This window comes from Fukomys damarensis, unplaced genomic scaffold (assembly GCF_012274545.1).
Source record: "Fukomys damarensis isolate Sample0158 unplaced genomic scaffold, DMR_v1.0_HiC HiC_scaffold_30, whole genome shotgun sequence".
In the NCBI taxonomy this organism is placed as follows: Eukaryota; Metazoa; Chordata; class Mammalia; order Rodentia; family Bathyergidae; genus Fukomys; species Fukomys damarensis.
Genome location: NW_022900942.1, coordinates 59524704 through 59542340, shown reverse-complemented (window position 1 = coordinate 59542340; position 17637 = coordinate 59524704). Strand labels below are relative to the sequence as shown.

Sequence of the window (17637 nt, the reverse complement as noted above, 5' to 3'; positions counted from 1 at the left end):
AGAGAGAGAGAATTGGACTCACTGTGGAACCCAGGCCTCCAACTTGCAGCAATCCTCTTGCCTCAGCCTCCTGAACACTGAGATTATATAGGCCACCATGCCTGGCTTTCAAGTCCTTTCTTTTAGAGTACTGTCTACAAGATTCTGAATGAGAACCTTCCCATAAAACTATTCATTGTAAGACACTGGGGGAAGACTATAAACACTTTAGCTTGTGTTTCTGAAATCTTATCAATATTGATTCTGATTCTCGCGGGGGACCAAGGCTTGTAAAGCAAAGTACAAGAGGCGTTTCCCTCTCAAATTCCTGCAGAGCCAATACTTGTGACATGTGACTTTTTGTTTGTTTTGTTTTGCTTTGTTTCTGGTACCAGGCATCAAACTCAGGACCTTGCGCTTGTGAGGCAGGGGCTGGAATCACTGAGCTAAATCCCCAGCCCTTGACATGACTTTTTATTGCCTCATGACTTAATTATTTAGTCTTATTTATTTATCTATTTATTTTGAGACAGGGTTCAGGCTGGCCTTGAGCTTACCCTGTAGCTTCAGCCTCAAGGACTGGGATTACAGGTGTGTGTCATTGCGGCCTGGCTGGCTAATTATTCATACTCTTGTCATTCTTATTAATGACTCAACATTTCTAGTACAATTACCTTTGACCTGTCCAAGTGGCAAGGGACAAAAAGTCAGTCAAAAAACTGTAAGAACAAGGGCCAGGGATTTAGTTCAGTAGCACCGTGCCTGCCTCACAAGTGCAAGGCTCTGAGTTTGATTCCTAATCCACTCCCCCAAAAAACTGTTAAGAACATTTCAACACAAGTGTACCATTTCTCATTCCAATATACATAATTTTTAATTTGTTCTTTTTTTTGAGACAGGGTCTTGACATGCAGTTGGCCTTGAACTCACTATGTAGCTCAGGCTGGCCTCAAATTTGCAGCAATCCTCCTGCCTCAGCCTCCCAAGTGCTGGGATTACAGGTATAAGCAACCACATTTGCCTAACTCACAAGTTTAAAGATCAGAGAGAGTGAGATTTTGTTTGTTTGAGAGAGGGCTTCCCTATGTAGTCCAGGCTAGCTTTGAAGTCACTATGAAGCCCAACCTGGCACTGAATTCTTGGTGATCCTCTTGCCTCAGCCTCCCAAGTGCTGGGATTAGAGGTGTGCGCTATCATGCATGGCTGTACTGGTTCATTTTTTTAAAGTGTTTTGAATTAAAAATGATGTGGATGAATATCTATTGTGTTAGAATACAGTATAAGCAGAAAAGTTATTATAAAATAGAATCTTAATTTTTCTAAAAATATAGGGCCAGGGATTTAGCTCAGTGGTTCTGCCTCCTGCCTTGTAGGAACAAGGACCCGAGTTCAATCCCGGGTACCCCCCCAAAAAACAAGTATATTACATATATACATGTACATGTGATTGAATTAACGCAGACTAAGGAACTCTCTGGTTTTGTAATATGACTCTTGTAAATTTCCTCTTTTTTTTCTTTTGTTGTTGTTGTTTTTTGAGACAGGGTCTTACTGTGTAGTTGAGACTGACCTGGAACTCACTATGTAGCCCAGGCTGGTCTCAAACACTCAGCGATCCTCCTGCCTCAGCCTTCCGAGTGCTGGGACTACAGGTGTGCACCACCACACCAGGCTCCTCTTTTGTTTCTTATCTTTATTTTTCTGCTATGAACTCGCATGCCTTACATAAACAGTACAATAATTATTTTATTTTATTATTTATTTATTTATTTACTTTTTGGGTACTGGGGATTGAACTCAGGTCCTTGTGCTTGCAAGGCAGGCAGTGGAACCACTGAGCCAAATCCCTGGCCCTAAAATAATTATTTTAAATAAAAAGGAACATCCTTTTTTCCCGATACAGGGGATTGAACTCACGATTTTGTACTTGCAAGGCAGCACAGCACCACTGAGCTACATACCTGGCTGGAACATACTTTTTAATCATAAAACTGGAAATGTTTATTTAAAATATTGAGACTTTTGTCATTTAAATTTACTTACCAAGAGATTCTCTCCCGCCACTCCTCTGTTGTTAAAAACCACACATCTAAAAAAAAAAAAAAAAACCAACATACACACATCTAAAGATCAAGAAAGTCACGTTATTTCTACACACGATCCTTGTTCATGATGTACTATAAAATGATCTTCCTGACACTGATTTACAGCAGTAAAGGACTTAAAAAATCTGATCTACAGACCTGATGATGTTCAACAACTTCATCTACATGCACTAAAAAACAGTTCCAGTTGCTTAAATTCAACATGAAGATTCAAATCAGAAAACTATACATTGAGGTGAGCAAATTCTTCCTTCCAAAACCCCAGAAATTTTACAATTCCCTCTCTGCATAAACCGGGGTCTCTGATAAGTCTTACTAAAACGATTTCGGTGTTTTTGCTTCAGATAAGTGGCATTATTAAGATCTCTTGATATGTTAAGAAATCGCTCTGTTTCTAGTAGCTCAGCACTCAGCGACCAGCATTTCACCCCCGTGGGGCGGCTTGGCAGGAGGCCACCAGGGTCACAGGTGCTCCCTGCTGTCTTGTTTGCCATCTCCTGGACAAATCCAGGATCTGAGGCCTCAGCCCTTAGCAGCAGCGGTCAAAGTGGCTTTGAAGGGTTACTCTTTGCTTCCAATGCTGAGCTCCCGCTGGCTCTCAGGTAACCATGACCCTGCCTGTATGTTTTGTCATTTGTGGGACAAAATCCTGCCGTCCTCCGTGTGTTTGATGTCCTTTAGCATTCTGTTTGCTCCCCTCTGTTTACTTATCGATCAGTCAGGATTCGGCTCCCCTCCGTCCACGCACTGCTGACCCTGGTGTGCAGGTTTGGAGCACCAGTGAGCTCACCGGCCTGCAGAACAGGGACAGCTGACTCCTCTCCAGAGCCAGCTTTCAAGGCCTGATACCTCGTCAATGTGTCCTCAGGATGTGTTTCTGCAAAGCAACTCTTTCTTGTGTCTGAAACACCATACGGAGAAAAAAAAAACAACTGTTGTTTCAAGTCTCAGAATACGATTTTCAGAAAAACCTACAAATATGACACTTTATCGAGTCACTTACACTGAAACTACATCCATGGTACTGGGGATTGAGCTAGGGACGCCCTTGATCACTGGCTACAGCCCCAATCTTTTTAAAAACGCTGCAACAGTCTGGCTACGATGCTCAGGCTGGACTCAAACCTGTGATCCTCCTGCCTCAGCCTCTACGGAGTAACTGAAACTATAGGTGCACGCCACCCACCCCGCCTGAGGTTACTCTTCGATATTATTTTGCTACAAAGAATGGCAAGACAGCCTAGCCATTCACAAGATTTAACATGGCCTCGTATATCCCCTTGCATAAGTACCCGTGTCACACTTGAACCCCAAGCTCCTTCTCAGGTAAGAATCACTTTTAGGGTGCAAACATTAAGTAAGGTTTGAAGTGGCTTCCGGAGCAAGAGGTCATCAGGTGCCTGCCGCTGAGAGGGGGCAACAGAGCAAGGGAAGGGAACGGAAAAGCTGCCCAGACCTGGGATTTTCCTCCACCCTGCAGCCCGGGGATCTGCACCTGCCTCCAGGCCACTCTGAGAAGTGGGTCTGAGCTCTGGGTCTCTTGTTAGAGGAGGAGCTGGCTCCATCCAGGTCTCTCCAGGTCCTAGGTCCAGTCCTGGGGGTCACTGAGGTGATCTCTAGCCTAGCGCATGCGCATAGGGGTAAGGAAGGCTGAGGACCCCACAGCCCAGGGTGGGGGTTGGGGGACTACAGCTCCGCCCCTTCCTGCCTCCAGCTGGTGACAGCAAGCTGTCTGCTCCCCTAGCGACACAGACCTGAAGTCCTATTCTAAGGCACTGAGGAGCCTGGGTCCCTGCATGCAGCAGTGCTCTTCAAACAGCTCCACAGCAAGTCAAGGGCCTGAAAGGGGTGCAGATGAGATAAGGCGGTCTGAAAAACTGGCATTTTTTCCTACATATTTTGGCTATTTAAAATTTCTTATCAAAACCAAGAAAGTAGAAATAAAGAGAACAAATATCAAAGCATTAATCTGACATGAAGAACTTTCTGGAACAACAGAAGTTGTTAACCAGGTGCTGTGGTTTTGAGATGATACGAGTGTGACTCCTAAGGGTTCATGAGCTGAAATTTAATCCCCATTGTGAGGTAGGAAGAGGCTGGAAACTTAATTCCATTATCTTATTTATTTTTGGTTTTCTTTTCTTTTCTTTTTTTGGTACCAGGGATCAAACTCGGGACCTTGAGCTTTCGAGGCAGGCAGCGGCACCACTGAGCTAAATCTCAGGCCCATATTTTTGGTTTTCTGATACAGGGTCTCACTGTGCAGCCCAGGTTGCCCTCAAACTTAGGGGGATCCTCCTGCCTCAGTCTCCTGAGTGCTGGGGTTACAGGTGTGTGCCACATGCCTAGCTCCATTACCACATTCAGAGTTGGGGCCTTTGGGAAGTGATGAGGATTGCAGAGCGTTGAGCTTCCACCCCTGAACACTGCTAGCTTTATTTATAAGGTGTGGGGGCGGTGTGGTTCAGTGGCAGAGTCCTTTCCCAGCAGGAGTGAGGCACTGGGCTCTGTCCAGGGCATCCTGAAGGGTGGTGGGGAGACCAGGACATACACACCCATGCTCCCACCTCAGCCTCAGCCACCGCCTAACAGGAATACAGGACTGGGCAAGCGATGAATGAAAGGCTTCTTCGTGCCCAGCGCTGCTGCCGCTGCAGACCAAATATTCTGTGTAGTCTGGCCATCCTGCGCTCCCGAAGATGTCCGGCAACATCTCTGGCCTCTGCTGCCCACAGTCCAGTAAGCGCAGGCACGTCAAGAAGCACTGCAACCGTGGGACAGACCAGAGCCCCAAGAGCAGGGGTGGATTTTCCTGTCACACGCGGGCACAGGCCCCCAAGGACACCCAAGGACAACACAGGAGGGCAGAGGGCAGGATGCCTCTCCGAGCCTCACTTCCAGATCTGTGCTATGAGGGGCTTCAGCGGGGCGTGACGGGGCCCAGATGATCCCAGCACACGGGGAGGCTAAGGCAGGAAGATCACCATGTGTTTGAGGCCAATCTGGGGCTACGCAGTGAGATCCTGTCTCAGAAAGATTTAAAAAAAATTAAATGAATATATGGGGATTTTATCAGACAGTCTTACATATTTTCTAGTTTTAGGTGTCTTTTTGTGTTTGTTTGATACCGGGGATTGAACTTGGGACCCAGGGAAGGCGGCTGAACCACTGAGCTAAATCCTTGACTCTCCAGTTTTAGGTTTCCTCAAGGGTTTGAATCTAATGATAGAAACAATCAGTAAAGGGTGGAGACAGGAGCGTGCAGGGCTCAGCGATTCATATGACTCTGCGCTCGGGTAAAAACAGTAACAAAACGTTCACCGTTTCTCTTCACTACCGGCCAGGTAACGTTCTAAGCGTTTCACACGCGCACAGGATTAGAACAGCCATTAATTCAAACTTCCTAAAAGAACGTCCACTGACCCTGCGGGAAAGAAGGCGAACAGGAACAGGGGTTCCCGCCCAGGACAGCAGCATCTGGCCCACTGAAAAGCTGCGAGCACAGGGTGGGCTGAGCGACTAAAGGGGGCAACGGGCACGGCAGCGTGGGGCCCTTCGAGTCGGGGTGGGCCGAGGTGATCGGAGGGGTTCTGTGGAAAAGGAGGCAGGTCTCGTGCTGAGACGTGGGAACGTGAGACGTTCTAAGGGGGAAGACAACAGCTACATACAAGGGAATAACACGACGGACGAGGAGGTTAGAACCCAGGCGGGCATCGCAACAAAGAGGTTCTGCCTCAGCACGGTCCAGGCAGACGTGGCAGGCCAGCCTTCTGCAGGGTACTAGCCACAGACTCCTGACGCCACAGTCAGGCGGCCGAGAGCAGCCCAAGGAGCAGGCAGGAACTGTGCACCCCTGGAGTGAAGGAAGAGGATGGGGCATTGCTTTCGTATTTGCGTGACTTTCTGTCCTGGGTTTTCTTGTTTTTGTTTTTCCTGGTCTCACTGTGTAGTTCAGGCTGGCCTCCAATTCATGGTGACCCTCCTTCCTCAGCCTCCTGAGTGCTGGGATTCTAGGCAAGCACCACCATGCCTGGCATGTTTTTACTTTTCTGGACTGAGGGAGGCAGTAGCTGGTTTTGGAACTCACTATGTAGCCCAGGCTGGTCTCAAACTCACAGCGATCCTCCTGCCTCAGACTCCCAAATGCTGGGATTACAGGCGTGCACCACCAAGCCTGGCAGTGTTACTCATTTTTTGATAAAAGGCCAATAGAAATGTTTAGTCTTATAGATGGGCATAGTGTCCTCCATTTTTTGTTTTTTTGAAACAGAGTCTTCTTACACAGCCCAGGCTGGCCTTGAATTCATAACCCTCCTGCATCAGCCTCCCAAGGGCTAGGATAACAAGAATGCATGACCTTCCTTAGTGCTGGGCATCAAACCAAGGAGGCAAATGCTCTCTTGCTGAGCTCTGTCTCCAGCTTCAAGGCTTGAAGAAATGGAGAGCAGAGGTTGGGGCCCCTAAGAGAGCTGGGGATGAGATGGGAGTCTCAGAATGAGGACTCAGGACAGCCCTAAATTTGGGGTGAGAACCAGGTCCTTGTCTTGGCTGAAGCCCTCACTGGGTCAGGTGCGAGGCAGACGCCGTGCAGCCCAGTAAAGCTAAAAAAATGCAACAGATTTTAAAGGTTCCAGTGGAAACAGAGCAGGAAGTTTGAGTTTAGCCAAACTGTGTGATGAAACAAACCAAAATCACTCTCTACATGGGTCATTCAGGCATCCACAGCACAACTCAAAGAGCCCAGACCATGAAGGAACGGGAGGACGCGGCCCAGATTCGAGATGAGACCCCGTCGTGGGGTGGGCCAGACAGCGGAGTCAGCACATGAGGCTTTCATGCAGCTCTGAGAACAATGCGCCAGGACATAAAGGCGCAAAGCAAAGAACTGGAAGCAGAGGAACTCTTAGCAGAGGAATAGGAGTATTAAGAACGAAAATTCTTTTATTTCTTTGGTATGGGGATCGAACTCAGGACCTTGCGCTTGTGAGGCCCACGCGGTGCCACTGGGCTAAATCCCCAGCTTTAAAAAAGAAAATTCTAAGGGCCCGGGGGTGTAGCTCAGTGATAAGAGTGCAGGCTTAGCATGTACAGGGTTCTGGTCTTGATCCCCAGCACCTCAAAAACAAACAAATAAATATAGAAATTCTAAAACAGTAAAATATATGAAATTTGAAAATTGCTGGATTTGTAAATTGCACCTCTGGCTTAAGGATGAAGGGGAACAGAGATTGGAAAAATAGCCTCTTGGCGATTTGTGAAACACTACCCAAAGGTCTATTCCAAATGGGAAGGGGCCAAGAGCTCAGGGGAGGAGAGGGGAAGGGATGAAAAAGAATTAAGATGCTTGCCAACTCCCCACAAGGAACCTGATCATCATGCAGACGTGCACAGCACTAATAAAAATTAAAATTGAGAAAAAAGATGTGTGGCAATTTAATTTGTTTTTTTCTGTTTGTTTTCTTGAGATAGGGTTTCACTATGTAGCCCAGGCTTGCCTCAGACTTGCAGCTATCCTCCTGCCTCAGCCTCCTAAGTGCTGGGATCACAGGCAGGTGTCACCATGCCTGGCTGGCAAATTAATATTTAATAAATGCAGTTTATTTTTCAGGCATAATGTTTTAAAAACAATGTCTACTAGAAAAGAGTCATAAGAGGGCCGGGGATTTAGCTCAGGTTCGGTGGCCTGCCTTGCAAGCGCAAGGACCCAAGTTCGATCCCCGGTACCAAAAAAAAAACAAAACAAAACAAAAAAAACCCAAAACAAAACAAAAAATAAAATAAAATAAAATAAATAAAAGGTCCGGGGATGTAGCTCAGCACAGGAGCTCCTGCCTAGCATGCAAAGCCCTGGGTTTAGGTCCAGTGCTGGTTGGGGGCGGGATTCTCTTTCAGTGATCACCTACCCTATTTTTTTGGAACCCCCACTCTGATCCTAAAATGTGCTTGGCTGTGTTCTCAGGTCTCCTATTTGTTTTTACTCGCTTGAATAAAGTGAGTGTTTTGTGTCTCTGAAATTTTTAACAGAGGCGGGCCACTTAATACCTGGCAGAAGAACGGGGAGTTCTCTGTACCTACGCGAGTTTTAGTGCTGAGTCCCCACTGGGGACCTCACCTTCCTCAGTCACAGCTGAGTGTGATGGGGTGAGGTAGATGCAGGGGCCCCTCTGCCTTCACAGGGCGTCTACTCCCACTCCCTGGACCAGCGAGCACCTGGCCGGTAGAGGCGCCGTCTCTAGGACGCTGAGGTTCCTGGCCACAGACCTGCACAGTAAGCCTCTCATTTCTGTCTCACCAGACTAGAGTAACGAGGTTCTTCCCAAGCCAGACAATGGCCCGGATTCTCTCCTGTAGATTTCATATCTAATTTTTAAAAAAATTTGTACCCGAGATTAAACCCAGGGCTTTCACACTGAGCTACACTGACAGCTCTTTCTTTTTCTTTTTTCCTTTGGTATCAGGGATTAACTTGGGACCTTGCGCTTGCAAGGCAGGCAGCAAAACCACTGAGCTAAATCCCCAGCCCCTACAGCTCTTTCTTAATCTTTTTTTTTTTTTTTTTTTTTTTTTTTTTTTTTTTTTTTTTTTGTTTTTTTTGTTTTTTGAGACAGGGTCTCACTGTGTAGTTGAGACTGACCAGGAACTCACTATGTAGCCCAGGCTGGTATCGAACTCACAGTGATTCTCCTGCCTCAGCCTCCCGAGTGCTGGGATTACAGGCATGTGCAACGCCCGGCCTTTCTTAATCTTTTATTTGGAGACAGCGTCTTGCTAAGGTGCTAAGCTGCCCAGGTGGGGTTTGAATGTGCTATCCTCCCGCCTCACCCTACCAGAGTGCTGGGGTGACAGGTGTTCACCTCTGTGTCTGGCTTTATATACAGTTCTTTTTAAACGTTTGTGATGGGCCAGGTACCAGTCTGTGTTTTTCATCTACACTTCAGAGATCCTCACAACCATAAGAGGTATAAGGTATCACCACAGATGGAAAACCAAGGCACAGAAAACTCAGTGACTTGTCCCCCAACACACAAGTGCTGTGCGATGGGGCTGGGATCAGAATCCACTCAAGTGCGCTGTTGCCTGTGCCATCTAAGCTGGTAACATCCAAATCTCTTTCTCCAAGGCGGACGGGAGTTCTGGACATGGGGTGCCCCTCCTGGAACACTGACTCTGATAAAGAGAGCTTTGTCCTTGAACGCTCGTTCACTGCAGCGTGGTTCTGTAGGGGAACAACTAACAATGAGTTCCCTAGAGAACCAGAACCTCCTCAGGACCATCGAAACTCTTTCCAGAATCTCTCTAAAAAGGATGAATTCTCATTCCCAGCTTTCTAATGCACATTACTTAATGAGGCGAGCCCTGGAAAGAATCAGTTAACAGCCTTACCCCCTACATTTTAAAAACCAAATTACTATTTTTAAATTATTTTAACAACAAAAGAATGAGCTACTAAGATAAAAATACGCTAGTGTTAATGTAAAATACTTTCTCATCTAAGACACGGCTTTTACATGGCAGTGAGGTCGTCAGGACCTCACTTCTTGTTCCCTGCCGGGGTCTCCTCCCTGACCTCTTCTCCTTCCTCTCCAGGAACCCCTGAAAGCTGCACGGAGCTATGGCCGCTGCTTCCCCTAAATAACAACTCTTAGGCCCAGATTCCAAAGCCGAAAGAAACGTTTAAAGACAGCCAGGCTGGACAAGCAGCTCAGGGCAGAGTGCTTGCTGCCATGCATGAGGCACTGGGTTCAACCTCAGAAACCACAAGTGAAAACGAAGGAAGGAAAAGAAAAAGATAAAACAAAGGAGGAACAAAATGAAGAAGAAAAGAAGGAGAAAGAAAAGGCAAGAAGGAAAAAAATCTAAAGACCAGGCATAGGGGTGCGTGCACTCACATCTCGGAGCTCAGGAGGATGACTGAGCCCAGGAGTCCAGCCCGGTCTGGGCAGTGCAGCCAAACCCTGTCTCAAACAGACAAGCAAAGCAAAAATCAAAGCAGTTGTATCTTAGCCAGTTTCTAAATCACCTCCCATTTTCATTTTCCAACAGTAATGGAAAATAGGGCCAGGGATTTAGCTCAAGGGTTCAGCCGCCTGCCTCATAAGCACAAGGTCCCAAGTTCTATCCCCTGTATCAAAAAAAAAAAACAAAAGATGGAGAACGGGCAGCAGCACCTTTGGTAAGCACCGCAGGAGGGGTCTGCAGTGTGGAGGAAGGCTTCGACCCCACCAAACTACACAAACATCAGGCCTTTCTCTAGCAAGAGTGGACACAAAGGGGCAAAAAAAGAAAAAATCTCTCGAAATACACATCTACAATGGTGAAAGATCTCTCAGCTGGCCCCTTCCTCTTCCAACAACTCTCCCATTCTCTCCCCTGCTGTCCGACGTACCAAATGTGCACCCTGGCCGCAGACCCCGTGGGGGTGTGGGTGCGTGGAGGCTGCGGTTTCTCTGGCAGTCACACCCTCTTCAGTAACAGCCCACGTCGGTGCATGGTTGCCCCACATAGTTTCAAGCTTCCCTTGCAGTTACAAGGGGTTGAAGTTATGTAAGCAAAAGGTATGCGCACATTTGCTGGGCCTGCATTTTTTTTTTTTTTTTTTTTTTTTTTGCTGCTGGAGGTTAAAGCCAGGGCCCCCATGTGATAGGCTTGTGCTCTGGCACTAAGCACAACCCTGGCCCCTTGGGTCTAAATACTTAAAGGATGATTTTTTTTTTTTTGAGATAAAGCCTCCTCATGTAGTTCAGGCTGGTCTTGAACTTGCTGCGATCCTCCTGCCTCAGCCTCTCGAGTGCTACGATTACAGGCGTGAACCACTATACCTGGCTGAGGATGGTATATTTATTATTATTATTATTATTATAGTTTTTTTTGGGGGGGGTACCAAGGATCGAACTCAGGACCTTGTGCTTACAAGGCAGGTGGCAGCACCATTGAGCTAAATCCCGGCCCGAGGACGATGCATTTTTTACTCCCCTCTTATTCTCCCCCTTTCTTGCTGAAATGCAAGTGCCATAGCTACAGCTCAAGAATCCACGGGCTCGGAGGCCTGGGTTCTTGGAACCAAAGACAGCGCACCAGACAAGCTGTCGCCCGCCTTCAATTTTTTTTCCACAGGGGAGATATAAATCAGATCTTGTTTAAGTTGCTGTCATTTGAGTTTTCTATCCTTTGCATCCAATCCCGGTTCTTTCTAATGCAGATTTTCTAAGGGCACCCTTCCTGTCACTTCCACTAGACTGCACGCTCCTTGGGAATATAGGTTCCGACCCTGTACTGTACAGCACCAAAATACATAGTGACTGACCCAGATGCCAGCACACTCACTGTTATATAATACAGGACGGGTCATTTCTTAATCTTAGCAGGGGTGGAATACGATGGCACAGGAGCTTTAAAAAAAGGCCAAGGTAAAAGATAATCCAGATGTTGTCAGAGTTACCGTTTTTCTCCTTGTTTCTGTTTTAGTATTTGAAATTAATTCAGAGATAGGAGAAAGATTAAGAAAATAGGATATTATTCAGGTACATAAAACAATACCAATTAAGCTATGCTTCTGAATGGAGTTTTGTTTCGTTTGTTTTGTTTTTAAGACAGTGTCTCACTGTCTCAGTTTCAGGTTGGTCCTGAAATCCTTGGCTCCAGAGACCCTCCTGCCTCAGCCCCCCAAGTAGCAGGACAGACTTCAGACTCACCACTGCACTGGCTTGAATAGAGACTGACTGATTTTCTTTCTTCTTCTTCTTTTTTTTTTTTTTTTTTTTTTTTTTTTTTTTTGTGGTACTGGGCATTGAACTCAGGACCTTATGCTTGCGAGGCAGGCGTGGTGCTATTAAGCTAAATCCCTGGCCCTACTGATTTTGTTTTTTCCTTTGGTACCAGGGATCGAACTTGGGACCTTGTCCTTGCAAGGCAGGCACCAGAACCACTGAGCTAAATCCCCAGCCCTTGAATGATTTTGAGACAAGGTCTCATTATATAGCTCAGGCTGGGTTTGAATTCACAAGGTTGCCTAGGCTGGTCTTGAATTTGCAGGGATCCTCCTGCCTCAGCCTCCCCGGTGCTGGGATTACAAGTGTGCACCACCACACTGGCATGGAGATTTTTAAAAAAGAATTTCAAGTACACGGCTAAGATTTTAATAGTTCTCAGTCATACAGGTATAAATTACTGGAGAGTAGCACCGTCCTTTTTTTCTGGTCCCTAGTTTCCAGCAGAAGGACGGCTCTCCAAACACACTCCTGGGCTCCCCACCACCCCCAGATGGCTTAACTGATTGGTAAATTCGGAAGAATTTATCTGGCTTGGCAATTTTCCCGCCTAGGGTCAGGTCTAGCAGACAGCATGCCGTGTGCTTACCCAAGGAGGGAGGGCAGTGCACACCTTAACCTACAAACACCCAGGCTCGTCATCCTCAGGCCGTACGAACTGTAGCCTGCTCTCCGTCCCTTCAATCACTAATTTAAATTAGTGGACCTCAATATTTTGAAGAAAAATATTGCTTTGGTTAGTTTTCAGGTCTAGGAGAAACTGCCTATCATCACCGGTAAACTCTTCGGTGTCACCTGTCTGTGTGCTGGGAGCCAGGCTCTGTCCTGCCTCTAAATCGCTTCTCATCATCATCAACAGTTCGCTGGCGACCCGAAAGAACTTGCGATGATCACCCCGCCACCCGCAATAAAGTAGAACTTAAAAGGAAAATCAGTTTGGTTTGGTTTCTTCTCCTGACACGGTCTCCTACGTAGCCCAGGCTGGCCTTGAACTCATGGTTATCCTCCTGCCTGGCCATGTTTAAGCTGGGATTACAGACATGCGCCACCCAGCCCAGAGAAACCATAAAAAGGTTTCTGTTTTGACCGGGGAGCAGTAGATGAAAGAAGGATGATATAAACATTTTCTAAAGATCCACTCCATGCTGGAGACTAAGCTAAGAAACTGTGATGGGGAAATTCAGTGAACGCCCAGGGTCCCTCACCCCCGGTGAGTGGCGGTTCCAGTGTGGGCATCCAGGCCTGACTCCAAGCCTGCGCATGTCCTGCCCCCCAGCCCTGTTATAGCCATGATCGCATCCTCCTGCTCTTTCTCCTCAGGACTCCAACCAGCCTGTGGAAAACTTTCTGACCTACGTCTTACCTCGGTGGTCTTTTTTTTTTTTTTTTGGTACCGGGGATTGAACTTGGATCCTTGCGCTTGCGAGGCAGGAGGCAGAACCACTGAGCTAAATCCCCGGCCCTTTACCTCAGTGGTCTTTAAAACCACCTGCCCCCTGTGGAGACTGAAATCATGCTTTGTAGCGCTTCCTGTCCAGACTGGGGTCGTTCCCTTCCTCTGCTCTGGCCTACCCACATGACACTCTGAGAAGTAGGGTGGTGGCCCACAAATGGTCCCAGCCATCACCAGGTGGCCCACCCAGCTGGGCTCGGTCACGGTGCTAACCCACAGAACAGTGAGGGGAATGCTTGCTGTTTTAAGCCATCCAGCTTTGGGGTGGTTTGTTACACAGCAAAAGCTAACTGATACAGCCTCTTTAGCCTTGATCAAGAGACTCTTTGCAGTTAAAAATAAATGTGTACAGCTGGGGATTTAGCTCAGAGGTACCATGCCTGCCTCACAAGTGAAAGGTCAAGAGTTTGATCGCCAGGGCCCAGGGATTTAGCTCAGTGGTTCCAGCGCCTGCCTCGCAAGTTCAAGATCCCAAGTTCGATCCCCAGTACCAAAAAAAAATGTTTGATCACCAGTACTAAAAATAAATAACAAATGTGGATAGACCCAAAGGTCATTGATAATTTACTGACAATGGCTTTTTCACCGATTCAGCTTCCTACAAGTCCAGACTGACTCAATATTAGTACTCCCTGAAACCAAACAGGCTATGTATTCTAAAAACTAACAATGGCCAGATGTGGTGGTGCATGCCTCTAATCCTAGCACTCAGGAAACTGAGGCAGGAAGATGGCTTCAAGTTTGAGGCCAGTGTGGGCTACATTGTGAACTCAAGGTCATTCTGCATTACATAGAAACCCTGTCAGAGGGCTGGGGATTTAGCTCAGTGTCACCGCCACCTGCCTCATCAGCGTCAGGTCCTGAGTTCGATTCCCCAGTACCCGCTGCCCAAAATGCTGCAAACCCTGTCACAAATAAATAACAAATAAACAAGCACAAGGTGACAATGAACTCATCCAACCTTCCCCTCTATATACGCCTCGAGGCAAGGAAACATTTCACAGCTCTGTACCTCCCGAAGCAACAGAAAAGAGGTGATTTTAATCCTGAGGGAAGCTAAAACCTTCCAAATCCTTTGACGTACAGTGTAGTCATAACCTTGGGAATAACGTTTGGCAACTTTAATAAGAAATGGACAAAAGCCATGGCCACACCTGGGGCTGACAAGACTTAGTCCTTGCATTTCAACTACATTGCTTCTTTTCTTTTCTTGGTCCTGGGGATGGAACCTAGGTCTTCCTCATGCTAAGCTCTCCACCGGCAAACTATGCATTCAGCTTGCCTTGGGAGATAGCTCAGGCCCAAACCAGGATCAATTTAGATATGTACAAAAGGTCTTATGAGCTTGGGCACTTTTTTTTTCACATGTGTGTGATATTTTGAGACAGGGTCTCACTGTGCAGTCCAGGCTGGCCTTGAACTCACAAAACAGGCTTTATAAAAGATCAACCAGGGGTTTAGCTCAGTGGCACCACACCTGCCTTACAAGCACAAGGTTCTGAGTTCGAGACCCAGTACAAAAAAAAAAATCAGAGTTAATGTGTTAAAATGGAATTCACTATGGGGCATTCCTCCCTTTATATCCAAATGCTTTTATTAACAGAAACAGCGTCGGTCTTTCACACACGAGTATTTCAAGTTTAACAAAAGATAGGACTCCAGAGACAAAGCAGGGTTTTCCATTACAATCATAACCTCAGCTACAAATACCGAGGCACAACAGAGCAGCACCCCTCTTGGCGAGCCATAAGACCCTCCACGACCCTTTCCTAAGAGTCCAGAGCTGAGCCCAAAAGTCAAAGCTGCTAAGTCATTTGCAAAAATGACACTGTACCTGGTGACTGAGCCGAACAGCGGCTACTCAGGAGTGCTGTGACATCAGCTGGCCCTTTGCCACAGCACCTGCACACTCAGGTGGCACCTCTGGAAAAACAGGGACGGCCTAAAAGCTGATTCTGATTATTTTCTACACTTGGGACCTGAGCCAGGGAGACAAGATTAGCAAATCAAAGGCCCAGATACAGAGGGACTGGAGTTGAGCTAGCAGGAGTTTGTAAGCCCTGTTCTCTCCTGCGGGGTCTACTGCTCTTCAACCTGGGCCTCTGCCAATTCCCCCAGGATTCTAACTTCCTGTGCTCCTTCTTCCTAAGTGTACCGAGTGCCTGCTACTAGGCTAAGTGTCATTTCTTGTGAGATGATTCTGTTATGTACCTTCCTGAAAAAAGAAGAAGAAGCAAAGAAAAAGAGTAACATGGGCAAAAAAAAAAAAAAAAAGAAAGAAAAAGAAAAAGAATAACTTAAGGGGCTGCTTTATGTATTATGTATGCAAGAAATAACACGTATTTCTAAAACATATGTGTGGATATAGTTGCATTTCACCGAAGGTGAATGAGATGGAAAATGGAAGAATATCTTGCACCAGTACCTGTATCCTAATTCTTCACTGAGACGGATCATATGAAGGATATAGGATTCCTTGCTTGTTCCAGTGAGGCCGGGCAGCAATAAGATGGTGGGTCTGGTGCTGGCATCCATATAATATGCACTGTTATCATTATCAAACCAGTCCAGGGAAATCTGTCCTCCATCCACAGTTTTAATAAGTTCACTGAAAGAAACAATTCCAAAGACATTACTCATTAAGTGTTTCAAGTTGTCTTAATGTTAGAGTTTTTTTGTTTTTTCAGTCAGGATCTTGCCATACAGTTTAGGCTGGCCTTGAACTCAATAGTAATCCTCCTGCCTCAGCTTCCCAAGTGCTGGGATTATAGGCATGTGCCACCACACCTGTCCAATATTAGAGGTTTTTGGTGTTTTTTTGGTACCTGGGATTGAACTCAGGACTTTGCACTTGCAAGGCAGGTGGTGGTACCACTGAGCTAAATCCTTGGCCCCAATGTTAGTTTTTTGTTGTTGTTGTTGTTGTTTTTTTTTTAATGGTACCCGGGATCAAACTTGGGTCCTTGGGCTTGCGAAGCAGGCAATGGAACCAATGAGCTCAATCCCTTGCCCCTAGGGTTTTAATTCTACAAATATATGCCATTATTTGGTATCTCAAAGTAACATATTCAGCATTCACTCTTACACAAACGCATCTATGTATCACTTTATTTCATCATAAGGATGCTATAAAGATTAGTACCATATTTCCAGCAGCCCAGTAAAAGGTAATACACAAGAATGAACTTCAAATCCCTTCAAACATTTGAGCACCTGCCTATCCTTGTGTTCGATCCCCAGCACAGCAGAAGAAAAGAAAGCACTTCTAATATTTATCATGTAATCATTTCCTCGTTACTGGAAATACCTAGCATTTAACCCCAATTTGATGGAGGTCACCCAGCTAACTCAACAGGGAATCGTAAAATGCAGATCTGATTATGAATATAGCTCTTCTGACTCAGTAATGTAGCCTCCCCACAGAGTCCAGTACACAATTTGTCTCTTAAAGAAAGCGTTTCTTACATCGTATCTATAAACCTAACAATTTCCCCAATTCGTGCACATTTCAGGCAACAACAAACAACAACAACAAACTCCAGAAGCACCAGATGACTCAGGGAAATCAATAATTAAGTCTCCTGGCTACACGTTCCCGGCTACACGGCTAACATCTCAAGGACAGCCTCACCGAGGAGGCATCTCCGTGTCCAGTCGGCGGGAAGCGCTCACAGGAGCCGCCGAGAGGAAGCCCACAGCGCCCTGTCTGGCACACATCAGTGAACTGGTGCTACCACCCAAAGGTGCCCTCGGGACAGGCGCAGGACCAACGGGAAATGCTACCCCAGGTACTTCTCCATCCTAGAAAATCAACCCTTTCCATCAGGGGGCAAAAGAGGAAGAAAAAGGAAAGGAAAGGAAAGGCACTATCCGAATGTTTTCCTGCAGCTTCAATGGGGCAGGAGACCGGCTTTCCATCTCCTTCCCTGTTTCTGCTCTCCGTACTGAAGCCAGAGGTTCTATTAATTCAGAACGGGGAGCTGGCAGCATCGGACGTCCACCTACTTCCTGTAGAGCACCGGGGGCTTGGCGGTGATGAAAGGCCTCAGCAGCGTCTGTCCTCGGCTCTCCCAGCACCAGACGGTCGGGTAGTAAGTTTCCGTCACCACGGGACAGTGCTCCTGGAGAAAGCGGCCGAAACTTTCGCCTCCCGTCACTAACTGCGGCTTCTGCAGGGAAAGCCGGGCATCAGCGGAGGTCCGGAAAGGGGTGAACGCCCGCCGCCGAGTCCCGGCCCCTACCCGGAGACCCCGAAGCCAACTCCTGGGAGAGAGGCGGACGCGAGACACCCGCGATCGCGGCCGTCTAGGCGGTGCTCAGCCGGTCCCTGGGC

The 17637-nt window shown here is 47.0% G+C and overlaps 1 protein-coding gene across 1 annotated transcript in view; it reads right to left on the bottom strand.

The window, feature by feature from the left end:
• Positions 1-17637, bottom strand: part of Abhd3 (abhydrolase domain containing 3, phospholipase) — a 50829-nt gene that overhangs the window by 31254 nt on the left and 1938 nt on the right. The window contains exons 3-6 of the mRNA XM_033757413.1: positions 17546-17619; positions 17310-17473; positions 15730-15912; positions 2023-2068 (exon numbers count right to left, since the gene is read on the bottom strand). Coding sequence (XP_033613304.1) covers positions 2023-2068; positions 15730-15912; positions 17310-17473; positions 17546-17619 — 467 coding nt within the window. The remainder of the gene's footprint in view (positions 1-2022; positions 2069-15729; positions 15913-17309; positions 17474-17545; positions 17620-17637) is intronic.